Genomic DNA, 27,600 nt, shown 5'->3' on the forward strand with positions numbered 1-27,600 from the left:
TACAGAGGTTTATAGTGGGAGGCGCTTTGTTATGTTTTATCAATATGTATTTATAATTTAATTTAGTACAATTTTAGACACTTAAAAAGTAAAATTTCTTCCTTAACCTTCTTGCTTGAGTTAATTGTTTGAATAAAAATTTTATCTTGCTTAAATTATTAAGAATAATGTTCGTTAGTTGTTCTATGTTAGAGTAATGAAATGACTTTTATCCACAATAAGAAACATCAAAGGAAAATCCTTGCGATTTCTCTGTTCGCTTACTTACTATACACTATAACAGAAAAACAATTTACAACAGGAAACCAGTATTTTGATTGATGGTTGGCTAAAATGTAACAGGATTTTTTTCTTGAAATATAATAAAATCACAAATCAATCATAATTTTGTGTATCTTAAATTGATTTGAGATTTATAATTGAAATATTTTTTTTCTTTGAATTGAATGTTTTTTCTTAGAAATAAAATCATTTAAATCATGTAATTATATAATAACACGGTTTTTTTTTCTTCAAACGAGATTTGTATGTGTTTGTTTTCCATAAGATTTGAACGAATATTAAAGGAATCATTAAAAGAAAATTATTGCGAACTCATTTCAGAAAAAAAACATAATAATGGTAGAAACAACATTTTTCCATTAAATGTTGTTGTCTAATTTAATTAGTTCCTCATTTTATAATAATTATACAACTATTGAACAGAAATCTGTTGTTTTATAAAAACCGTTCTTTTTGATTTGTTCTGGCAAATGACAGAAATTTCTATTTTTTATATAAAATTGTTGTGCTTTAAAACGGTTGTTGTGCTTTTAATAAAAAAGAATCTCAATATATATTTTTTGCTTGGTCAGAATTATTTCATTTATGTATTTTTTACCACATTTACAGGTGAATTTTTAAAATATATGTTTATTCAAATGGATAAATGAAATACAATTCGAGGCACGTACGCATCGTGACTGTGAAAAAAATTATTTAATAGTTATGATGATACACATAATCACTTTCAATATAAAAATGATTGGGTGCGATGCTAATAAATTTGCATTTTTCTATATGTCGCATGCTTTCTATGAATTTATTTAAAGGGTATTCCAAAAATTTCTTCTGCTTCGCGTTATATTTTTCTCGTATTTTTCAAATCTAAAGTGTGGGAGATGTATAAGATTTTGAGCGATTTGCTTACAGACACTTAAAAAATCATTTAATTTTATTTTTTTTTTATTTTGGCTATTTTATAAACGTTTTGACTAGGTTTGTATTTTCCAAAAACTAACTGTCTCAAGTCACTAAAATAATTAAAAATGGTCTAACAAAAGAGTTTCAAAACTTTATTCGTATATTAATCAAAATTTTTTATAAAAACGATACGCAAGGAAACGTGAAATAAAATATGTTTTTGGAATACCCTTATCCTAATAACATATACATTTTTTTTAATTGAATACGATAGCATGTTTAGAATTATTTAATATTTTTTTATAAATGATCCAAACTTTTACTTTTTAAAGTTTTTTTATACATTTTTTTTCTATTACACATTTACTTTTTATACGAAATTGCTTTGGAGCAAAATTTTCGATTTTCTGAGTAAGGAATGCCAATTATCTTGACAAAATTCAATCCATGAGCTTCTATAGAAAAATGATAATCCTGTTGTTTGTTCATTGATTGATTATTTAATTTATATGATTCATTATTGTTTACAAAGAATGTGAGAGTTAAATTTGAAAAACGGATGGAAACGAGAAAAAACAATAAAAAAAATGTTTTTCATTATAACGGCTTTTAAAGATTAACTAAACTTTTTTAAAGCTAGAAAAATATTTATTTCATCGAATCGTGCTTCATCCAATTGTGTAAAAAATTAATTTTTATTTTTCATTTATTTTCAAATGAATAAGGTTTCAATTCAATTTATTTATTCATTTAAATTCACTGTGGATGTACAATGCAAAAGAAAATTTTATAAAATATTAAGAAAAAAAAATCAAGTTGTTATGAAGCACTTTCAAAAGAAAAAAATAGAATCTTTCAAGTTTTCCATATACTCACCTTATTTATCAAACTGAAAAAAAGTAATCTTGATATATGAGAAAAAAATAAAACTTTATTGATATGATCAACATCCGTTTAACAACAAATGATAATTTCTTATTTATCCTGTATTAGTAATACATTTTTCTTTGGTCTATTTAAAACTTATATTACATATTGTAAGATAGGAAACATTAATTTAATTACAACACATTAATGTTTTTATTATTATCTAATATTTCAATGTTTAAAAGTTTTTAATTGTCCATTTTTCTTGTAGGTACGGGTACAAAAAAGGATAAAAAAATACTACAAAATCAGTCTTAAAGTACAAAAACTAAGTGGCTTTCTATTAAATTTGGTATAAATTGCATTTAGTTTTTTTAATTTTTAATCATATTTAGAGAAAGTAGTAGAATTGGATAGGTATTTGTGTTTATGCGGTGTAATCATTTTAGTCTAGAAGTTTAAAAAATAACATCTATCATGTGATGTTTTTGAATAATTAGTATTGTGAACCTAGTATAAAACTCTTAAATGAGAGAAAGGGTGTCTCATAAATTGTTTTCGAAACAATTATAATTTTGTTCGAAAAAGAACATTCACAAGTCTTTTAATTTTCGTTACATCGTTGCTCATGGTAAAGACATATATATTGTGATTATATATCAAAAAATATACATTTGAATAATAATTATAAGGACACTCGCATTTTTTCCATACATGTATGATGTGTGTAACATACATACGGTAAGATAATAGTATAGGGCTCAATTATATATTATCTTATAATATGTTTCAGACTGCTCTTGCTCATTAATTAGGAATCAGTATTTTGACACATAACATTAATATTAAAGGATCTTACAAGTAAACATTCAGTTAAAATTCTAACGTTTTTTTTTTATCTTATCTTCCAACTTTATAGCTTAAATTTATTTCACAGAGTAATGGATTGATAATAGAGACAGACATTTTGCTTAAAATTTAAATGAATGAGGTGAGACTTTATAAAGATAAAATAAAATGAATAATTTAAAATATAAGTTTTAGTGGGACTTTTTGGAAGACAAATTTTCAAACAATTGCAAAGTTTTTTATTGGAAAAAATATGAATGGACGTTTATTCAAAAAATTATTGGAAAAATGGATATTTTTCACTACTGTGTCGTCTATATTGTGCCCTCACTTTTTGCCTGACTGATCCATTATTATGCAATTGCGGCTCGTTACTTTTTGTCCGACTAATTTTTCTATCAATAATAGGCAAAATAGCATCTATATCGTGACTTGTGCGTCTGATAGTTGGCACAGCACGTTCATATGGCGGAGCTCGCTCACTTATAGTTCTATGTATGCTGTTAATACTATTTACGGTGTATCCACTGCAAGTACTGCGATCACCAGCATATCCATCGGTCTCATCATTTTGAAGTTTTTTCGGGCTTCTTGGTACTTTACGCGACGGTTTACGCGTATGTTGAGCATGAATTGACGAAAAATTATTTATGTCTTGCAAGTCCATGCTTCGCTCACGTTCTAAAATGTCAATAATGTCCATGTCACGTTCAAGTGTTGAATTGGAATCACGACGCAAAGATGAAATGTCAGTACTGGCATAAGATGGTCTTTTATCCATTAAATGCTGCAAAGGAAGTGGTGGTACTTGTGGAAGTTGTTTTCGTCGAATGCTGCTACGTTGACTGCTGCAATCATTTATATTGTTAGCAGCGGAAATTGTCAAATGCTTTTCAGAGTACGGAGACGTCTCGTAATGAATACTCTCTCGTTCTCCACTATTAATACAATATGTACTAGCTGTAATGTTGGAACATGAGTTGTTGAGTGTATCAAGTGAAAGAGGAGTATCTAAATAATTATCATTATCTGTTATTCGACTAGCTTTTAATGAATTTCTATCATTAAGTGCTCTGAATTTGCTGTGTTGCTTGTTTTCTAGAGGTCTTTTAACACCTGTTTTCTTGCCAACTGTTCGATTGGAATTAACGTTTTTATGTTTAGATGCGTCAGCGATTTCCAAATTTTGTGATGTAATGCCCATAGAACTTCCAATTTCTAGCATGGTGCTAGATTCTTCTTCAAATGAACTACGTTGCTCTGGTGTTTGCTCCTTATTTTCATATTTGAATCGAAAGTAATTGAAAAAACGTTCTCTAATGGGTCTGAAAGCGAAAAATATGCAAAGTTGCAATAACTATAAAAATTTATTTTATATTTTGCTATCAAATCAATAAACTTAATAAGCTTTTATTGTTTGTTTGTTTATGGTTCAATTAAAATGAATATGTGTTTTACGTTCTTCAAAGTGACAAAAACACAGAACATGTCGCATGAATAGACATGAAGTGCACATAATGTGTCTTGACTCGCTTTTATTCATACATATACCTAGGTACCATAATGAACCAGGATTTATTGCTGTCATTGTAAAGGAGCACGAGCATTTTTCATAGTCGGGATTAGGTATAATTCAATTATTTTATAACTCTAGACTTACCTTGGCAGAACTAGTGAGCCATAAATACATGGGATTATAGCGGTCGGCAAAAAAGCAATCCACACGATTGTTAAGTACATCAAGTCAAAGTGCGATGTGTTTTCATAGGTCTCAGTCAAGACTAGTTTTGCCAGTCTGAAAAAAGTTTAAAAAGTATAAAATTGTGCATTTTATGTCTCATACCCCATAATATGATAAACTACGTAACTCAACAATATTTTTTTTTCAGAATACTGAAATGTCATACATAATAAGAAAACAACAGAGAGAAAAAAAACCAATATCGTTACTAAGATTAATTGAAAACTTTTGTTTGCAAGACATCTGTTACAGTTTTCATCTAATACTTATGGCCATTAAATGAAACGTTATAAGAATCCTGTATATAATTGAAACATACACCATTTATATCAAAAGCTAAAAGTTACAAATACCGAAGACTTTAACACTTATGAAAATGTAGAAAAAATTAAAATATATACCTTAATATCATCAATGGACAAGTGCAAATAACTTGAGTGCAGGCCATCGCACCTAAATGTTTCTGGGCTCGCTTATCTTTGTTAATATCCAACTCAGCATCAAATAAATCATACGCTTTGGATAATTCATCTCTATTGGTTCGAGCTAATGTGGTAGAAGCACTTCTGTAAATAGGATAAAAAATTGATATGGGTAAAATATTGAGCGGATTAATTTTGTTATTATGGTAAATGCACTTAAAAATATCCAGAATATGATTATGTTGTGATTTTACGGTTCAGCCACGTCTGAGGATGCACGCTTAATAAATTTAAAGAGGAACAAAAAAGGAAAAACTTTTCGCTCGCTCTGTATTTTATTTACATAGCCTTGTTCTTACTTAATAAAAAATGAATAGAAAAGACAAACTTTTGGAAATAATATTTATCTTGCTCAAAGTATATAAAAGTCTGTATAAGACAGTCATTGAACCGCGTCATTGTGCCCAACCATTTAATGACATTTGTCAAATTCTAACTTAAAAAAAATCCAATTTGTAGAGTATCAAAGGTAAAATTACTGAAAATGGAGAATAGAATAATGGAGTTATCAAAAAATATTTTTTAAAGTGACGACTGGATACATTAATCACATCTAAAGTTTTATGATTTTTACCTTCGAATGTTTTCTCGTAAGTTATTGACTGTTTATTTTTATTTCATAAACAGACAACTAATACCTTAATGTAAACATAATGGAAATTTCGAAGCAATTTTATTGATCGATAAAATTATTTGATTTGATTTTTTTAATATAGGTGACCTGGGCTTACCAAAAATTGAACAGAATATCAGTATGTACACATACACTTACTATCGATTCAATATTTCATTATATTATCAAACATCAGATATAATCTATATAGTCATCACAAAATATTGATGATGACGATCAAAATATATTGTTGTCATAAAATTCGATTATTTTTCACACATATTGGTGCGGTGACAATGAATTCGCTGTATGACAATAAAATGATATACTTGTCGTATCAAAAGGTCGATGGATCAGTTGGTTGTCGAAAAGCGAAAAAAGAAGAACGAAAATATTTAAATTGATTTAATATTTTTAATAAAACTTTTTTTTATTTAAAAATTATAAGATTTATTCAATTCATTTATTAATTAGAATAATAATTAATTTTAACCAGAACATTGGTTTATTTGATAACCTTTTAATAGTAAATGAAGAAACAACCTGAACCAAGCTGATCATTTATATATGGTCGTTGTGGAAATCAAATGACAAAAAGAAAAAAACCAATTTCACTAATTTCAATTTTATTGAAATATTAAAATTTTAAAAACTATTTATAGTGTGAAGAATATCTCTGAAATTTTAACATCATCTATTTTGTTCCGAAATCAAAACATTCCAAATGCGATAGAAAGAAAAAAATAGTACAAAAACTAAGCAAAAATACGTAGTATTGTTGTTTGGGTTATACGTAGTGTTTTGCTAGGAGAATGAAACAACATTATACATTAATAAATTGTAAGCACTCAGTTAAATGATAAGGGTAGTATTATTTCATGAGGATGTATAAATGATGGAATTAATTCTCAGAAAGATGTTCAGAAAAAAAAAGAGATGGCAATCATTATTATCGTAAAAAGCTTTCGTCAAGTAGACGACTGAAAATACATGGAGAACGAATATTTGTTCAACAAAAAGGTAAAAATGTATTAGTTCTTCTTGATTCGTAATATGAAAGCCCTTTTTTTTGTAATTTCAGAAAATATTAATCGAAATCAAAATTCCATATTTTACTAATATTAGCGAGGCTTCAATAGAACATCAGACTGTTATTTAGATACTGACAAAAATGATAAACTTAAAAAAATCAAATTAAAGCCGACAATTAATTTTAACGAGCGAATGATGAAATTATAAAAGGAACTCGATTCATTTATATAAAATGAAAAACTGTTGTAAATGGCTTAATCATTATATAAAGGCACAATCCAGGCAAAACCTTTATAAAAAGGTCAACAAATAAGATAAAATAAAAGTACAGGTTTTTGTTTGTTGAGGTTGGATGCTTTGATTGAATGAAATTCAATCATCAATAAAAAAATATGTTTAAAATTGTGTATTTTAATACTTTTCCTCTGAACCTTATTTAAGAAAAAGAAAAAGTATATCATAATGACAAATTCAATATAAAAAAGCTTACCGTTTATGTCTGATGCTAGATCGTACTTCGAACATCATAACACCCAATGGTCCTTCAGGGGCTTTTAGGTCTCGTGAGGTTCGTATATATAAATATGCCAACAAAATTGATGGTAAACAATACCTTCAGGCAAATACAGAAGAAAAAATATTAAATTTTAATAATTTTCAATAAGTGATTTTACTGTGTAAACATCTATAGAAAGGTTTGATTTGCTTGAAATGCTCATTGATTTACATTTTATGTAGAAGAAAAAAAACTGATAAATAATAAATGAATAGTGATGAAGATATTCTTTGTGACGTATTTATCTGTATACATATAAAGTTCTATTTTATAAAAAACGCATTTGTATCTTTCAGAATTGGAATATTGTTATTGCTTACATGATCACAAAAAGTCCTCTAATATATTCTTGCATGTCATCCATTAAGTTGTAAATACATACACCAACTCCTTTCAGCTCATTCTGAAAAACCTGCAGTAGGTAAAATAATTTTAGAGAATTGTTATATTTTATTAGAATTTAAAATAAATTCTGATTACATGAATCTCATAAAAATTACTAACCCCTAAATCAACATAAGCAGTATAAATTGGATACGGTAATGCGATAACCATGCCAGCTAGCCATGTCGCACAACTGCACACGAACGATGGGATTCGTCCTTTTAACGGATCACTTAACCATCGCATCCTATCCCAAGCTATCAATAGATGAGTCGTTATCAATACATGTAAGGGGATGTCCTTTATGTTAGAAAAACGAGAAAAAAGAGAAGGTTATAATATGATAACAAACAAAATGTACCTACAAATAAAGTATACATGTTTATATTACATATACTATTTAATGGCAAATAAAAGACAAACATAAAAAAAAATATAATGAAAAGATCAGAAAGTGACTGCGGTTGGTGATACTAATGGAATTATTAAGTGAAATTCCAGAAATGTTTCATGATAAAAAAAACATGCTCAAACATTATGTAATGTGGTGTGTTTGCGTAGTTTCAGTCCTAATCAACTTTAGGACACAGATTTTTTTTTTTGGTTATTTTTCTTGTTTTTATAAATGTATCTTTAATAATGACTTTGTTTTAACCACTTTTTAATAAACTTTGTCGTCATCAGAACTAAAATAAATACAATATTTCAGCCTTAAATAAATACAATATCCCCCAGGGATAGCCTCCACGTTACCTAAATGAAATATAATATGACACATTTTAACCTTTTTCTTACACTCTATAAGAAAAATGTTCTTCGTGCATGCAACAATTTTCTTGCACAAGTGAACGGATAAAAAATATGCTACTCTCGATTATTGTTAGAAGTACAAAATGATTAATAAAGAAGTATATACCTAATATTTAATAAATAAATAACTTAGAATTCAAATAAAAAAGTTGAATAAAACGTAAATAGTTTATCAGATTTATGTTCATTCTCTTAATAGTTCATGGAGGATTTCTAAGCAAACATTTCTTGCTTGTTATCCGACAAATATTTACGTCTTGCAAGTTTAATGCACTTGAGAATTCATTTACTGTAATTTCACAACTTTGCATAGTCATTCATTTATCGGATTCGATTATGTAATTGACTTGATGACACATTTTCTTTTATTATATAAATATATGTAAAAAGAAGGAACATGACATAAAAAACTTGTTATGAGTTTTTTTAATAACATACAACAATTCGAAAAATTCAATATATTTCTCCCTTAAGCTTTATATTTACTCTCTTTTTATGACATGTGGACAATTTTTAATAATTGTTTGGTAAATAATGATAATTTTTTTGTTTATGTCTGTTTTTGTATGTGATTTAGATAATCGGTAAATATGTTTACATAGTTTGAAAAATATAATAATACATGTTATTTATTTTTTAAAAATAAATTTAGGTTTCAACAATTAAATTAATAACAACAAAAGGGTTGTTACATAATGTTACTGTAACATGATGATACAAATTATTAGTATGATATTCCACATATGCACCAGAAAATAAAATTATTATGGTGTGTGCGGTTTATTTAATCTTCATTATCACGTAAAATAATAGAATAAAAGTGTTATGCCAATGGCAAATGAAATTTTAAATATGTGCTACATTCTATTAATATCATAATAAAAACAAAAGGCTAATTGTACACAAGTGAAAGTTAGTATTTACCTGTAAAAATGGCAAAAAGAAACATAAAAAATTTCCAAAAATCCAATTCTGTATTATTGTCACCATAAGCGTGATTGGCAATGTTATAACACATTGAACAATGTGGCAAACAGCTAAGTTAACGACAAAAGCATGTGTTGAATCGTAAAATAGCCGTAGACGGATAATGTAGGAAATTACTGCAATGTTAGATAATACAGCAAAAACAGCTAATAGTCCGTATTGTAGTATGAATAAGGGATAGGTGTTTTCTACCACTGGTTTTAAATGTGGTTGAGTAAAATCGAACGTTGTATCATTGAAATGTGAGGAATGGAGACCAAGTCGTAGGTCCTTGATGTGGTCAACGACAACAGCGAGATAAAAATCAGGTAGTCTGTCGAAATTTTCACGTGCCTTTTCCAGCGATGTCATGTTGATTGCGAGTTTATACAAATCGTTTCACCATTATTTTACATTTATTTGACCTAAAAAGAGATAAAAATTCATGTTGGAGTGTGAGCAATTTAGTGCTAGCGTAAATATTTTCTTCTCTGCATTTATTGAGTGGAGAATTTTTCTTCATAAACAGTTGTATTTGTACAAAAGAATCCTGATGGCACACTTAAAAATTCCAGTCATACCTGAGAAAAGTGGATAACGCTCAGAAACGCATACTGCACACTAGACATATTTTGTGCAAAATGCCTATCGAATTTATAGTAAAGATTATCATCCATGTATCTCTGCTTTTCGCTACAAGTCAAATACCTGCATCATCTAATATGAACAAAATTGTGTTGAAAAGTCTTTTTGCAAAATGAGAAGATTAGGAGATCTGTACTTGACGTGAATAGTGAAAAAAAATTTATTTTATGGAATTTAAATGGAAATTTTCAATATGTTCGTAACGTATTTTGTGTGATAAAAGTTTTGAATAATATGTATTTAGGCGACAAAATGCGCGTCGCTGATCGTACTACTTAATATTTTATACAATATGTTAGCACTCAACACTTGTTTTATAAGTAGAATTGTATATCGTCTTATTCATACAATATTTATAAAATAATAGTTATGAGGATACCTGCATAATTAAATAGCATGTGATATCAGACTGAACAGCGCTGATTTTGATTTAAATTAAAAAATGCTTATAGAAAAAAAGTTGGTGAAACATTTTATGATCGTCTGTACTTGTATGAATGGTCCCAATAATGTAAATATAAATTGAGAGAATGAATCAAATCAACATACTTAGTTGTTTTTTAACTGTCTTGATAACCTTTAATTCTTCTTTCAGTCAGTTTCGTTGATCGTGTAACGACGTGGATTAAGCGCTATTTGTTTTTCGTCAAGTTTATTATTATTTATTAAATTTGTAAAACAAATGTAAAAAATGCCTGAAACAGTTTTCTTTGGTCAAATTATTCATTCAAAGTCTTTCGATGAGCTTGAAACAATTTCGAATGGATTTTTGGCTGTTTGTGATGGAGTTGTAAGTGATTCTATTGAATTTCTTTTATCGATATTTTATATTTTTTTTTTATTCTGTAGATCCAGGGAATCGGAAATTTTGAAGATTTTGAGAGCTGGAATCACGAATGCAAGTCATCTCTACAAGAGGTCCATATGAATAAACATCAATTCTTGATGCCTGGCTTTATTGATTGTCACATTCATGCACCGCAAATGCCGAATATTGGTTTGGGTCTAGACAAACCACTTCTGGAATGGTTAGACACATATACATTTCCATTGGAATCAAAGTATCGCGATGTGGAGTTCGCTAGAAAAATTTATCAAAAAGTTGTGGTAATGTTATGCGTTATTTGATCCATGAGTATAAATATGTACTAATATTTTTTTTTTAATTTAAGAGAAACTGCTTGGACTTTGGAACTACAACCGCTTGTTATTTTGCCACCATTCATAAAGAGGCTTCTGAAGCACTTGTGGAAGAATGTATATCTCAGGGACAACGTGCATTTATTGGAAAAGTCAATATGAATATGAATGCTCCAGATTTTTACATGTACGTTAGATTTGATTTTTCTGTGAAATTATTTATTTTTCTTTTGCTTTTGATATGCAGCGAAACATTGCACGACTCTGTGAAGAACACAGAAGATTTTGTCGAATTTACATTAGGAAAAAACAATAAACTAGTACAACCTGTAATTACTCCACGTTTTGCAATTACGTGCGACGAATCTCTAATGAAATCGCTAGCTGCCATTGCTAAAAATCACAATCTACTGATCCAATCACACATCTCAGAGAATTTGAATGAAATTTCTTTTGTTAAGGAGCTCTTCCCTAAAGCAGGTAGTTATGCGAATGTTTATAAGGAGTGTGGTTTACTGACTGAAAAAACAATCATGGCTCATTGTTGCCATTTGGAAAATGATGAGCTCGATATTTTCCGTAACACTGGAACTTCAGCCATACACTGTCCTACGTCAAACTCCAACTTGTCATCCGGATTGTGCGACGTTCGTCGAATTCAAGATTCTTCAGTGCGTGTAGGCTTAGGCTCTGACATCTCTGGCGGAAATAAAGTTGGAATATTTGATGTCATGCGACATGCATTGGATGTCTCACAACATTTGAAATTTATTAAACAACAAGAAATCAAAGGAACCGGAAAACTTGCTCCAACAGAAAAAAATTCGACTTACGTTCCCATGAACTATAAGAATGTATTTTATTTGGCGACACAAGGCGGAGCTGATTCTCTTTCAATAGGTCATAAAGTTGGAAATTTCATTCCAGGAAAAGAGTTTGATGCATTGATGATTGACACTTCGTTAATGCCAATTATTGACTACGAGATCGAAAGTACTAGGAAAGACGGTAACGAAATTCTGGATAAATTAGAGAAATTCATTTACGTGGGAGATGATCGGAACATTATTGAAGTATATGTTAATGGAAAGGAAGTTAAAAAAAATAAATAAATACAAATGTTAAAAATAAAGTTTCGATATTCCAAAAACCGATGTCTGGTTTACCTTTTTGAAATTAATACTTGTAGATAATTGTATATTGTAACGTGTAAATATTTAATGGATCAATCAAACATTTGTAATTTATAACATTTTATCAACCGAGACGGGTTATTTATAACACAGAAAACTCAGAATTGTGTAGAAATATTATCAGATGTCAATTTTCACATCACCTTTAGTCTCCAGGCGAATTGTAGGTATACCCATATAATATACACAAAAGGTTTTTTGATTTCCAAGATTTTACTGAAAAATTATTTTTGAAACTTTGAATTCAATCTCTTCCGTTTCCCCTCCAAGCAATAAGTCGTTCAACTTTTTACTTATTATACCATTCAAATTGATTGAATGTCATGCCAAAAACAAATTTCGTTGAATAGAAAATTAATTATTTTTAGGACGAGAAGCTTGGTATAAGGAGATTAAAAAGGGTATTTTTTAAACGTTAATGTTGTTCCGATGACAAATTATATGTTTGTTCATCTGATGAACAATATAGCACGAAAAAATGCAAAGGAAATCAAGATGTTTTATTGAAATGATCCCATTGTCAATTATCTTTGCCAAAGATTCAGAATTAAATTTTGTTTTATTGATTTTTATTTTATCGGAAAGGGTTTCCGAAAATATGTTACATATTAAATTCTGAGGTTACCGAATTCCCTGACCATTCAATAAGAGAATACCGAGTTTTTTTTTGCGGTCAACCATGAAACCTATATTATATGAGCGTACATAATGTCAAATGAATAAACATGAAATGAGGTGTGTCTATCGCAGGATAATAATGGTCATAGGCTGTAATTCCCAAAACAATGTCATTTGAATGAGAGGAAAATAAATATTAATGAAAAATACGACTAGAAGGAAACGCAAAATACTCGAATATGTACTCTTTATGTGTTCTGTGTTGTTAACAGATATACGGTTACCAGGAAGAGGATAATTTGAAAAACCCCCATAGCTGATATAGAAAGTGCGAAAAGCAATTTATTTTTTTGTTGTTTTTATTTAATACTATTGCGTATTTATGCTCTGTATGAGATAAAGAAATTTCGCAAGAAAAAACAGACTTCCTTCCTTTAAAACACTTTTTGGGATTTGACCATCATTTTGTATGTTCAGAAAAAATGAATTATAAATAATATTTATGACTCATGTAAAAGATTTTTTCAAAAATAAAATACAGGTTTTGCTTGTATTTACGAAAACAATTTTTTCCTGAAAAAAATTGTATGAACTTAATAATCAAATTTTCTTTCTGTTACGAACAAAAACAAAAAAAGTTTTAATTTTGTTCTCATTTATTTGAACAGGACAAGAAAAACTTATTTGTTATTCAAATTTTTATTCATAATTTAAAAGATGAAAACTCTTAGGAAAAATATTAGGGCACTTAAACAAAACTTGTGACAGATAATTAGCTTCAAGTGTATATATATTGCGTTAAACAGCATGAGTTGGTGAAGACTAATAAGAAAGGACCTCAGTTGTGTTAATTATATTTTTTTTTGTTGCTCTGTATCTTTTATTTCTAGGTACAAAATGAAAGAAAAAAAATAAACGGGGTTTTCATAAAAAATGTAATTTTGTAACTTATTGTAAATTACTGTAATTACTGTAAATTATTCATCAATATATGATTTTCGAGACTCATAAATATATATTAACACTGAAAGGTCAACTTGTGTTAAGGTGTTATTAGTCTTTTTTCTTCATGAAAATGCTTTAAATTGAAAATTCGATTAAATACACGGTGTTTTGATATTGAACAATAATTAATTTATGTATATTTTTTAGCTAATTATTTTCATTACCGACTCCTACTCATAAATTATTTTTTGAAAATGCGAATATTGAACGTGTTTTTTAACTGAACAATGGCCCAATGTTTGTGTATGATTATAGGATATATTTAAGCTTTTTGCTCTTTGTTTTTGTATTACTGACTTTTTAATAAAACTGACTGTAAGTATTCTACTTAGTTACAACTCTCACTGAGCTTTTTGAAGTATACCTTTGTTTTGACTTGTTTACTTGTATTTTTTCTAAAATATTTTTTATGTTTATCCAACAGGTTGTATTTGTTGTTACCTATCAGTTGTTATTCTCTAATGTTTTATATAATATCTATGCATTATTTTCATCGTTCTCTCTTTTTATCTGATGTTAAACATAATACTTATACAAATCACCTTGTTAAAAATAAATAAATAAAAGATAAGGATACGACTAAGAAAGACAACCGTTTAATCCAGTGTGATGAATATTTTGACACGTGTTTTCATTTGAGTAAAATTCAGATTTTACATTGAATTGAAAAGGGGTAAATAAATTATTGAGTAAAATTAATGTTTTTGAAAATCTTATATAAGGTATTTATTTCATTTGAAATATAATGTAGGTATTGCATTTCAGAAGTATTTAGTCACATTTCCATGACACTAGTTTAATCATAAGCAATTTAAACAGAATTACATAAATATCTTAAGAATGAAAATAATTTTCCGATATTAACAATAATTATAATTCATCAATTTAGTGAATTTCCATAATTAAATAAAATTTTATGTATTTTCATGAATTCTATCACCTTTTTTTAAACATCTTTAATTGGTTCAATTCTAATTTAAAAAAAAACAATCAGTAGTTTAATTAAAAAAAAATATGTTCCAATAAAATAGTTTAGATAAATGATTATCATCAACATCATCAAAATAGTTTAAAACAATTTCATTAAAAACAAATCTATCATTCTGTTCATTAAAAAAATCACATAAGCACTGAAATATTTGCAAATAAATTTGTTTGATAAATCTCCTTGTCGAATCATTTATTGCAGAGAATATTCTAACATTTGAAATTATCATCTAACCTGAAGTCCAATCATCAAGTATTTGTTTTCATATATACTTTGACAAATATTGATATTTTCGACCAAAAAGTGTACACTTTTCAAAATTTTTTGAATTTATTTTCTTTTTCACTTTTAATCAATTTTCTCTAAATCTTTTTAAAAATGTTCTAAATTTTGTATCATTGAACGATCGTTTGACTTTTAATTTTCTTCTACTTTATTCTTCTATTTTATTATTTATTTTTTATATTTATTCACATTTGTTTTTTTTTATTTTTATGTATGTCACTTTAATTTTGTATTTTGATTTTCGTATCACATTTGAGCTTTTTCTCAATTTTATGAATCTTTTAAAGTATGTATTATATATAAAATATCATGTTATAAAACCAGTTCCAAATTTTTCGCGTCCACTCCAGTCGGTGTCTTATACAAAACTGACTGGATCTTTTTGTTTTCCAGAATATTATGTTCGAATTTCCCACTCTATACATGTATGCATAGAAGAGCGCGTGTCAATTTAATGAAAACAAGCTTTCCAGTCGTTTTTTTCGTAGTAAGAGCTGTGTAGTATTTTTAACGAACAATTCACGTGGTTTTAGAAATAACGGCCTTACGCAACAAGTTGAATCTAAAAATGCTCAAACCTGTTAGCTACGAAAGAACGAACGATGTCTAATAATATGGCTCACCGGTATCAAAATAAGCTTTTTGTTGTACAATTAACTTACCTTTTTCATTTTATTATTTTTATATATTTCATTTAGAAATGTTAACCATACCTACCTGATATAATAACATACGCATGCGTCTAAAAGCTTATTAAAGCTTTTAAAAAGTAGCAGAAATATTTTTAAATATTCTTGTACTTACCAATAATATTTAATTTAACGAAACGATACATTTAAGAAGAGGTTTAGTTATGTTTATGTGGTTCTTTTATTAACGTTTCTTATTTATTTGTTGTTACAACTAAGACTATTTTTTTTTTAAATCAGAACTGACGATTTTAATGTTCTTCCCTACCGGATAATATTAATTAATTAACCGATTTTAATTGTATTGAATCATTTTTTTTTTCAATCTTTAATTAACAATTATATTTGATCATATTTATTATTTATCATTATCATAGATTTTAGTTTTGCAGAAAAGTTCGTTTCAATTAATTAAAAGAAGAAATTCGTGCATGAAACCTGTATAAATTAGTTTTGTGCAATGCGTTAGATATCCAATTAGAAATTTAAATGATTTTTTAAAAATTGTGTATTTGAGGGCAAAAATGCGGATTAATTAATACAAAAAGATTTAGTAATTTTTAATGTGGCACGTATTTTTGCTCCAAAAATTGATAAATTAGTTTGGTGTGTAAATATATGAAAAATCGGTAAAATATGTATTTTGTTTAATTTTAACACTATCATTATTAATCTATTTATTTTTATCATTATAATTCATCTATGTAATTCCAATTGTTTTGATTAAATTTTTCAGTCAATTATGTTTGGGATCAAAAACTCTAATAGTTTGGTAAGTAACACTATTTAAATTCATCGATTAAGTAATTCTAACTCCAAAATAATCATTTTTTATTCTATGAGAGCTAACTTATGATTATGCATGCATGTAAGTAAGCTAATTTGCTTTATATTTTAAATATAATTTTATGTAGTACGAACAATATATTTAGTTTCTTAGAATAATTAGCTACATCAATACAAAAGTTTATTCTTTTATATAATATGTATTTAGTTAGTTGTAGTAAGTAATTTTATATTTTTAAATAAAGAATTGGCAAATCATATATTATTTCAAATCATATTTAAAGTTTTAATCTCATGTTATTGATTTTACAGTTTTAATGGTCCCCAATATTGTCAAGTGCCAACTCAAACTGACTGAACATGAGTAATAAAAAAGATCAAAAAACAAACGATTACAAATATTAGCAAGTATGTGAAACGAAAGCTTTTTGAAATAAGTATATCACATTACATATCCATACGTTTTTCATGTCACTACTTTGTTTGGATGTAATTAATGGTTAATGAATAGTTTATTCAAAATAAAATTTTTTATCGATTTACAATTTGTAGTTTATTTACAATTTATTTTTTTAAATATTCTATATAGGAAATATAGTGCATGAAATATTTTCTTTTTGTTTCATTAGCAATATTTCCAGTCAAATACGAATTCCTACGGTAGAATTTACCTTATGTTACCTCTGCCCGAGTTGCTTTCTGCTAATTATTTGTTTCTTCAAAAATGTTTTTTTTTAACTAAGATAAATATATTTTTTGATCGTGAATAGTCGACAATTTAGAAAATAAAATGGAAATTACCTATTTAAAATAAAGAAATTGTAACTTTATTGATAAGTTCATACATCAATACTAATGGCACAAAATTTTGTATATTTTTGTTCTTTAATTGACAAGTAAGAAGTGAATGGAATTTATTTTTTTTATATAAAAATTTTGATGATATAACAAAATCGCAAAAGAGAAGCTCAACTGATAAAGGAGAATTTTAATCGGTTATTAATACGTTTGAATATTCAACGTTTGAACGTTTAAACAAATGAACATTCATCATTTACGTGATTTTCTATTTCACAATTTAATCGTTCTCATGATTAAGAGACATGTACAACATTTGTTTGTATTAAGCTAGAAAACATCGCACTTTTATCCATAAAACATTCAAGTTTTTAAATATATTTTAAAAATTGTCGTAGTGTGCAGATGCCCAATAATGATGATTGTTATAAACATTAAAAAACAATAATATTGATTACTTTATCTTTTAATAATTACTCTGCCAAGAATATTTTATGATTGGGACAACAAATAATAATAAACAAAAAAATAATTTTCAAAAATTAAAATAAACATTCCCTTTATTTCATTTTTACTGTCTAATTTTTTGTTTTTTTCAAAATAAATCTTTTAATATTATTATTTCATAACAACAAATAATCATCGCGTCTTTTTTTTTCGTTGAGTGTAATTATTATTTATCAAATCAATACACATAACATCAATTTCAGTTATTGGTTTTATGTTATTTTTCATTCTTAAGATTCTCTCAATTTTAATGGTGATTTATAAATATTGTAATTTGGAGAATTGTCAAAATTTGTAAAAAAATTTTTTTGCACGATGTATTGGTATACGATCAAGTATCTCTGTCATTTTTTTTATTCAACTATTACTGACTTAATTTATATATATATTTTTTTTTTGTAAAATAATGACATAATTTAAGTTTATAGAACAACATCGGGCAGGGCAGACGACCGGGCCTATTCCCTCATTGATAATTCATGTACAATTTTTCGCTCTTTGTAGTAAATTTCCTCCGACTCTTTGTCACATAGGAGAAGAACAACTGCGCCGAAAAGGAAGATAGCTGCACCCCAGCCGACACCGTATGCCCATCCAAACTCCCAAACAGGACGGTTGCCTAAAACAAAACAAAAAAATATTAATTAAAAATTCAAAATAAATTCAAAATAATTCATTATAAATTCAAAATTATCTTAAATTTTCAATGGTTCTTAAATAATTTTTTCTCGTTTCTTTTTTAAAAAAATAAATTGATACTATATAGTTAGTAAAAAAGGCCTATTAAATTTTATGAATGTTGAAAAATAAGCACATTTTACTTTTAATATTTCAAAATTAAGAATGATTCCATTTTCAAATATAACAATATCTTATTAGCAAACTGAATAATCCAATAAGAATCAATTCTTGTGCAGGATTGCTATAAAAATCGATATGAGTAACTTACCTAAATTTTGTTCTGCCGCGAAACATACTGGATACAAAATGAGTGCTACCAGAAGTGATATAACTGGAATGGAACAAAATAATTTGTATTACAATCATCAGTGCACCTGCATTACTAAATAATATGTATTCGAAATTTCGTACTAGAATCATTTTCTTCATTTCATTCCTCAATAATAAGAAAAAACAATGTTCTATTTTTTTAAAATATGGCTCAGTATATTAGTCAAACCTATTTTAAATTACCTCATTTAATATAAAACTTTAAGAAAATGTCATTAATATAAATGTGCATTTTAGTTTCATTTGCTATAGGATTTTATTTGATATCATTGGACAAGTAACACTATTTATAAAAGACTTATTTGGCATCAATATTGTCTTACATTTCTTCTCTTACTGTTTGTCTAATAAGAATGTTAGTTCTATCTCTACCACGATAGCATTCACATTAAATGGTAAAAAAGAAATTGAATTGTTAATGAATTTAATTAGTGCACCGACAATATCACAATCAATGTGTCAGAGTAGGTACAGGTTTTTTTTCAGTGTGATACTATTTTTTTATCATGAAAATATCGTTGATTATATTCGCATTTTTTCTGTCTTTTTTGTATTTGCTACGTAAAAAAATAGTGCCTATTAATTTGGTCGTGCAAACATTATTTATTCACGCAAAATAGATTGAAAAATAAATTAGGTTTGAATGAAAGGATAATGATTCTTGTATTTTCGGCCTAGTTTTATTTAATTACTTACATGCAATCATCATAACTAGCACAGCAAATCGGTAAAATTTGTATTTTGAGTTATGATCTTGTGTTCGAAGACCAAGTCCAGTCAATACTGTCGCAATTGCATCAGTAATTAAAGTGATTATGCATAAGGCAGCTGTAGCTCTAATATATGTTACGTCACGACTCGCATAGCATCCGGGAGGATCTTGTAAATTGAAGGGTAATGGGGGTGTGTAACCATCCTCGATGCAATGAACAAAAAGTCCTTGTCTCCATGACTCAGCCATTAACCAATCCGTGGATGTGAGGGCCATCAACATTAATAGTATAACAATTATGCCGCAAATGAAAGCAATAACCTAAATGATTGAATCAGGATTAAACATACATGTATAAAGTATTGTCCTCGAAAACAAAGTGCAAGCCATACTGAAGAAAGAAGACTGCCAAAAATGTTAATTGTAGCTTGACATTCACGTAAATGTACAGCAACAATATATTGAACCTACATGTTTGAACAATATATGAATAATTGAATTAAAAGAGACTCACCTTTAATGGGCGTGTGATAGTGATGGTTTCAATAGTTGTTGTCGGAGCCATTGTATAGTCAACCTTCTTTTCCGCAGCACTATAAGAAACACAATTATGAAACACTTTATTAATTCTATCATTTCCAGCAATTGTTGCTATATTGCCGTTGTTAATATGGTTATCGTTGTAATAATAATTGTTGTTGTTGTTATTGTTGTTAGTATTATTGAGGTAAGTGCTGGCACTTATATATCCGTATTCGTTATGTCTGGCCATATCATACCCGTTCGGGGGATAAAAAGGATAATGCTCTTGTACAACATTAGCATGGTAATTACAAGCTGGATGATGATGCATTGCCATTAATGTACTATTCCGAGCATGATTGTCATTACAGTGGCAATGGTATGAGGAAACATCGTATGTAGACAAAACTGCTGCCGTATTATTGGACATTTTCACCACTACTTAGTTATTTTTACGTTTGAACCCCAAAAAACTATGGTAACTAAAGCTTGTTTCTTTTTATTTATTTTTATTCAAATATAAGTGGCAATAGGTACTGTACTCAGATTGGTTTTTTTTGGAAACCAAAGAAGTTTCAACTACAATATCAAGTGTACTTTTTAGTACCATTTACATATATTTTTTTAACTGTTAGTAATTTGATAATTTTATTAAGCAATGTAGATACTTCTGTTTTTCGAAAGAAAATATATTTTGCAACATTGTCAAGCAATATATTACTTGTGAGTAAAAGCACTATATGTTTTCAATATTTCTGTTTCGCATTTTGGTAGTAGAAAAATATTTAAGACAGAGGCACTTGAAAAGTTTCAGTATGACGGCGCGACGGACCACCTTGTGTTGTAAAGGTACTCACAATAACTGAAGCTAGTTTTTGCCGTCACACTATCAACAAGGTTGGAAAAATTTCTAGCTTGCATAAAATATATCATATGACACGTACATTGCATGGACACAATGCATGGAAATCATTGAATGCCTCACACAAACATACAAACTTTTCATTATTTCCATATAAAATAGAATTGTTTTTTTTCTTTACAGGTACTATTTAGGTATACGGCATGGCTTGATATTGTTATTTTTATTTAGCTAGCAACTGTTGTTTAGAACACATACGGGAACAGGTGGAATGTGTATTGAACCAAAAATAAAGTGTTTTATTATATTATGCAAAAAACTATAGAAATGGATTTATTTGTTTACAGATTGACTTGACATGCATGGTATGAAGTGATTCAATACAAGAAGTCTGCGTTGACATTGTGATAAAATTGTAGTTCGTAACTAAGTAAATTCGAAAAAAAAGTTTTAAGTTAGGATTTTGTTTGATATGTACCATCAAAATAAGATTTTTCGTTTGAAAATCAGTTGGTATGTAACAAATTAACTAACAAATAGTGTAAACAAAAGTACTTGTTAGAAAATATTTACTTATTGAATTATTGACCATGCAGCGAGATGGCCATTGAAAAAGTTGGTATATTTATTGTAAACAAAGCAAGTAAGTTAAACGATAAAAAGTTAAAATTTTATTAATTATTTATAGGCAATAATTTTTATTTGAAAACTTTAAAATCTGGACGAAGCTAATTTTAATTTATTTTCATTAGGTCTAAGGCGCCATCCATTTACGGCGTCAGAAGTTTGAGGGGGGGTGGGGGTCCATCAATTTCCGATGGATTTAGACGTAGGGGGAGGGGGGTAAAAGGAAAATACGACGTCGTATAAATTCTCTATAGTTTTTGTTTCAATTTGTCAGCGCTTCAAACTTTTTGATTTGTTTTTTAACTTACTGAGTAAACATGTACAATTTTTCACAAAATTTCCATATAAATTTGAGCTAATTTTTAACAATTTTCTTTGAAAAAGGGGGGGGGGGGTATTTTACTCAAAAGTACGTCGTAAATTAGGGGGGGTCTTTAAATTCCGACGGTTTCCGATTATAGGGGGGGTGGGGGTCAAAAAATGTCCATTTTTATCCGACGCCGTAAATGGATGGCGCCTAATAAAAAAATATAAACGATTAAAAGTAGGTACAATATAAAAATATTTATATTGAGATTTTGTTTTGTACATAATTGTTAATACACCATTGTTAAATATTATTTGGAACTTTAGTTTTATGTACTTATGTATCGCGTTTTTTCATAATAATATAAAATCTTTTTGCATTACATCGATATTGCATATAATGACAATATTTTGGTTAAAGTAATTTTTTAAAATATTTTTTGGGCAGTAGTTAGGTATTATGAAGGTCAAAGATAGCTTACATCAAAGTTTAAGTTACTTACCTTTTTAATGCAGAGATCTATATTTTTTCCTAATCCTTTTGTAAGGTGTCAATTACTTTCAATCTTAACTTTACTTGATGAATACAACTACAGTTGTAAAACACTCCAAATAAGCAAGATGTTAATTAGCGACAAGTCTAGCAATATATGTTTTGTCTATTTTTTTTCTCTAGCAAACATGTTTAATGTATTTCTATGTGTATTATGTTTTTCTTTCTTTTTTACTTGAGAAATCGATATCACTTTCTTATTTTTTTTATCTGCAATTTGACTTTAGTTTCTGAATTTTGTGCATGAATGATATAGAATGTATTCTTTAATATTCACTTGTTTCTAATAAAACAAACTTAAAGTGTAAATAAAAAAAAAAGAAATTGTACAGTTTATATTTTTTTTTTCTAATTTGAAATATTTTTAATTTTTTTTGTAAAGTACAATCTCTCTTTTTTATTATTTAAAATTAATTTAATAACACACCATTATTTTTTTTAAACAGTCAGAACTTTGCGGGTACAAAACAGTAACGAGGAACAAACGATGATTAGTAGGTTATTTTATTGAAAATTTGGTATTAGTATTCTTCTGGAATAAAAAAAATATATAAATAGTTATTTAATTAATTTAATTTAATTTTTAAGATTTTAACTTAATTCTTAGGGTTTATTTTTGTTCAAATTATCGTATTGTAGCAAGAAACACAAATATATGTATTTGTATATTTGTATCGTGACAAAATTATGTAAAAGATGAAAATCTTATTTACCTACATCAATATTTTTTGATTTGGATACAAAAGGAATATATAATACATACGTAAAATGAAATAAAAGAAAACTACTTAAAAAAACGACTTAATGATTAGGTGTAAATAAGTATAAACAAATTATTTTCAAAGAAGTTGTGCGTCACTGTAAAAATTAAAAAAGTAATTATAGCCGTTTCTAAGTGAATGTCTTAATTAAAATCATAAATAATAGTAAGGCCAAACAATAATCAAATACGACTTCGACTTTTTTAGTAACATCGATAATTATATGGATTGCTTAAAAATTCTGAGGAAAAGTTCACTTTTCTATGCTCTTAAGTGTATCCAGACTAATGCTTCGAAGGACAATGAAATTATTGAATTATTTTTGATTTTTGTAACAAAATAAAACAAATGTATTATCATCCAATTTGTTTGTTTCGTCTTCTATACGTATCATTGATCATGAAGCAATGTCATTATTTTCACTGTTGTCATTTTTATGAGGTCAATTTTGTGATAAAATTAGATTAGAGAAATTACATTTGATTGTTCTTGAGCAACAGTTTCTATGTTTGCACGAAACTGAAACGATAGTAGTCAATAATAATCTTAATAATTTATGTTAACGTGTTGAATACTCAATCTGAATGGTGATCTGTGCAAGAGTAAACAAATGATGTGCTATGTTAGTAATTTTTCTTGTCTGTGTACTATTTTTCCAATGTCTTGAATAAAAAATATTTATTTAAAAAATAAACAGTCATGTTTACAGGATACTCATGTATTATATTAAACAGATGTTAATTAGAAACAAGAAAAAAATTTGAGTCAAACAACGTTAATTCTTCGCATGGACGCATAAACAAGAGCGTCGTACGTTTGTTGTTGCGAAAATGATGTCATTGTTCATATTTGTGCATTTTGCGTGTATAATACAGCAAAGTATAACAACAATGATGAATGAATGGAAGGGAGAGAAAAACATCTGGGTTTCTTAACAATTTTTGCCAAAATTTGCTCTCCCTCACGTTTATTCAATCTTAATTTTACTCATTGAAACGTTTAGTGAGAATTTGAAAAAAATAATTATTCGCATGTTTTAGTTTATGAAATACTCTAGTGCATATCAAGACACTTTAGCGAGAATATTCTTATCAGAATATATAAATAGAGGCTACCATTTTTATTGATTCTTGTTGATTTCTATATTTTCTCTATATAATTGACATTTTACAACGATAAAAAAAGGAAGAGCAACTATTTCTTGAATTCAATCTGAAGGGAAAACTTCATAAGCATTTTCCTAGTCGCTCTAGTCTCTGTTATATTTTTATAGTGAAATTTTCTCAATAGAAGAGTCTGGTTTTCAAAACTTATAAATATTTATGTATGTACGAGAGGTAGATCGACAATATAATTTTAATAATTGTACAATGTAGGTACAGAGGTGCTGGTCAGAGAATTCATATTGAGACTTAACATGCTCTGTACGCGCGGGAACATTTTCTATTTTTATAAATTATAGCGGAGTAAAAAAATGTTTTAGAATTAACTAAAAAAACGGTGTCTGATCACAGAGTTTTGCATAATATTTTTTTTTCTTGAGTTATGTTCTGAGTTTAACACGTTTGTTTTTTTTTTGTTCTGTTCACCCCTTTTCCGAACCAATAAACTAACACTTTTTAATATTGTGTGCATCATATAATTAATTGCATTCAAAAACATTCATTTAAAGCGTTTTAGAGATGAGTAATCACAAAAAAAAAATATATATTAGAAGGGCACACACAGATACCTTTCTCTGAAGTATTGAAGCTGTGTTTGTTCATTGTCAAATTCCTGTAATTGAATATTTAAATATACGTAAATTAAAAGTTATTAGTGCTGCACTATTCCTGGCTTTCGTTTTTTGACAATAATTCGTGTATAATTGTATTAGTGCGTTTTATTGTCTTTTATGGTATTTTAATTTATTTTTTGTGATTTATTTATTGTGAGCCGAGAAGTAGAACTTCATTACGTCAAATTATTATGCTGTTTCTTCCTGTATTTCTCACTACATTGCGGAAAATACGAAAAAGGACAGAATTGTTCATTTTTTCTCTAGGTTTTTTTTTTAAGGAGGAGGAAAATTTACCTCTGCATCCGATAAACTGTCTCTTTCGAAGCTCATAGCAAGTTCTCGCGTGTATAAGTCATGCTTTTGCTCTCGTGTTAAGGCATTGGACATTATTATGCGTTTTATTTAATACTATTTTGCTTTAAACTATTTATTTTTCTTTTTTTTTCGCACTTAAATCACAAAACATCCAACAAGTCTGAGAACTCAATGAGAAAGCAAAATGAGACGAATGAAAGTGATAAAACAGCGCCACCTATATGCGTAGTGGTCGATACGGGAACTACAACAGCGCCACCTATATGCGTAGTAGTCGATACGGGAACTACAACAGCGCCACCTATATGCTTAGTGGTCGATACGAGAACCTGTGTGACATGGACAAAAACTAGCAACAGATGGAGCTATTAATTTCAAAAATTTTATTTCGATTTATACGTTGAATGTAAAAATTCGTTATGTTATCGTTATGTCTTATTGTATGAACGTCATATTGTGGGTTTGTAAGCTTTCGAAATTCAATCAGGTCTCCCAGAAATATTTTAAGCCGTTTTGAAGGGGTTAAAGTAACTTATACGCACGATTTCAGTCATAAAATATTTATATCATTTTAATAATAGAGCAACCATTAAACAAAACGGACAGTTTGTCTTTCCTTTTTTTTTTTGAAATATCACTGATTGATTAGATTTGAATCTTTATTTTTAGACAATACAGGAAGCAATCAATATGTCGTTGCTCTTGATCTATGACTTAATCTTGCTTAATTGTTTAGAATCATTGCGTGGTCTGGACCAAAATTACAAAAGAACAAAATGATAATTCTTATCAAGAAACACTAAAGTATTCTAAACACATTTAAAGTGTAAAATGAAATAGAATTAAATTAAATCAGTAAAATAATAAATCATGTTTTAGCCAGCAAGTTTCTTAATCAAAATAAACGTTTGATTCACGTGCTTCATTGTCTTTTTTGATACAAGTGAAATGATTATCACTTAATGACGGCACGATAATAACACGACAACTTATGTATGAACAAGTGTCAATAAATTAATTTTACACAGCTACAAGTACTATGGTACTATACGCTTTGTATTGGATTGTTTGAAAAGTAACGAATCATTGTTGATCCATATTGTATTGAAGTTTAATGACGTGATAAGCTACTAAAATTGAGATAATAAAACAGCTCTATAATTACAAAGTATATGTGTTGGTAAATATCAATGTAAAAAAGAAATATTGATATTTGGTTGAAATCACGTTCAATTACCATGCGTTGAAGTCTCTTGATTGTCAAGTCCTTATGTTATCAGATCATAAAGGGATTTAGGGTTAATTAAGTAATTTAAATACATTGTCTGGACATTTTTGTTGTTTTTACAAGCGACACATTTTACATACGACGTAGGTAAAATAAACTTTCTACTATAAAATCAAAAGAGTACAACTGAAAATAAAAAACGTGAACATTTTTGATAACAATTATAATGACAATGACATCTTGCATAATATGAACGCCTGTTTTGTCTATAAAAGTCTTTATTGTTATTATGAAAAATATTTACATACAACATTTAAAAAAAAAACATTGACATTAACCTTAGAATTATCGCATGAATGATTAAGAACATTGATATTAAAACCTTCTTAAAAATTTATCACTTCCACGAGTACGATACAAAGTAATAGTTCTGCAAGTAATACTTCAAAAAATTCTCATGTCACTTTTAGAATACCTAGGTAAATAAATTCGACACAATGACAACAATAATGGCAATAAAATCAAAATATAAACACTTACTGATAACGTTTTTATACGATCATCAACTTCATCCATACTTATTTAATCTTGTCCTAATCTCCCCAATGTTTGCACTTATAAAATGAGTACTCCACAACTGTCTCAGTTAATCAACTCGTTGTTGAAAAAAGGTTTCCAAATGTGTCTGTAGTTCAGTGTATAAGTGACGACATCGACATTTTCGAAAGTTCAAATATATTAAAATAAATGGAATAACAATAACGACATAAAATATTAAACAATTTCG

The 27,600-nt window shown here is 27.9% G+C and overlaps 2 protein-coding genes across 3 annotated transcripts; one reads left to right on the forward strand and one right to left on the reverse strand.

The window, feature by feature from the left end:
* The first annotated feature begins 10,623 nt into the window (after window positions 1-10,623).
* On the forward strand, window positions 10,624-12,415 carry LOC134833690 (guanine deaminase). The gene is made up of 5 exons (XM_063848103.1): window positions 10,624-10,638; window positions 10,723-10,917; window positions 10,977-11,234; window positions 11,300-11,454; window positions 11,515-12,415. The coding sequence occupies exons 2-5, from the start codon at window positions 10,819-10,821 to the stop codon at window positions 12,377-12,379; spliced, it is 1,377 nt and encodes a 458-aa protein (XP_063704173.1). The 5' UTR covers window positions 10,624-10,638; window positions 10,723-10,818; the 3' UTR covers window positions 12,380-12,415.
* A 6,142-nt stretch (window positions 12,416-18,557) lies between these two features.
* On the reverse strand, window positions 18,558-25,748 carry LOC134834036 (transmembrane protein 47). 2 transcript variants are annotated; one of them, XM_063848551.1, is made up of 6 exons: window positions 25,565-25,748; window positions 25,223-25,266; window positions 20,374-20,452; window positions 19,844-20,180; window positions 19,086-19,148; window positions 18,558-18,755 (listed from the first exon to the last, which is right to left on the reverse strand). In XM_063848551.1, the coding sequence occupies exons 1-6, from the start codon at window positions 25,655-25,657 to the stop codon at window positions 18,595-18,597; spliced, it is 777 nt and encodes a 258-aa protein (XP_063704621.1). In that variant the 5' UTR covers window positions 25,658-25,748; the 3' UTR covers window positions 18,558-18,594. The 2 variants fall into 2 exon arrangements, with proteins under 2 accessions (XP_063704621.1, XP_063704622.1); XM_063848552.1 differs by lacking the exon at window positions 25,223-25,266 and having other exon boundaries at window positions 25,565-25,622.
* Window positions 25,749-27,600: the final 1,852 nt, after the last annotated feature.

The sequence above is a fragment of the Culicoides brevitarsis genome, chromosome 3 (genome assembly GCF_036172545.1).
Source record: "Culicoides brevitarsis isolate CSIRO-B50_1 chromosome 3, AGI_CSIRO_Cbre_v1, whole genome shotgun sequence".
Lineage (NCBI taxonomy): Eukaryota > Metazoa > Arthropoda > Insecta > Diptera > Ceratopogonidae > Culicoides > Culicoides brevitarsis.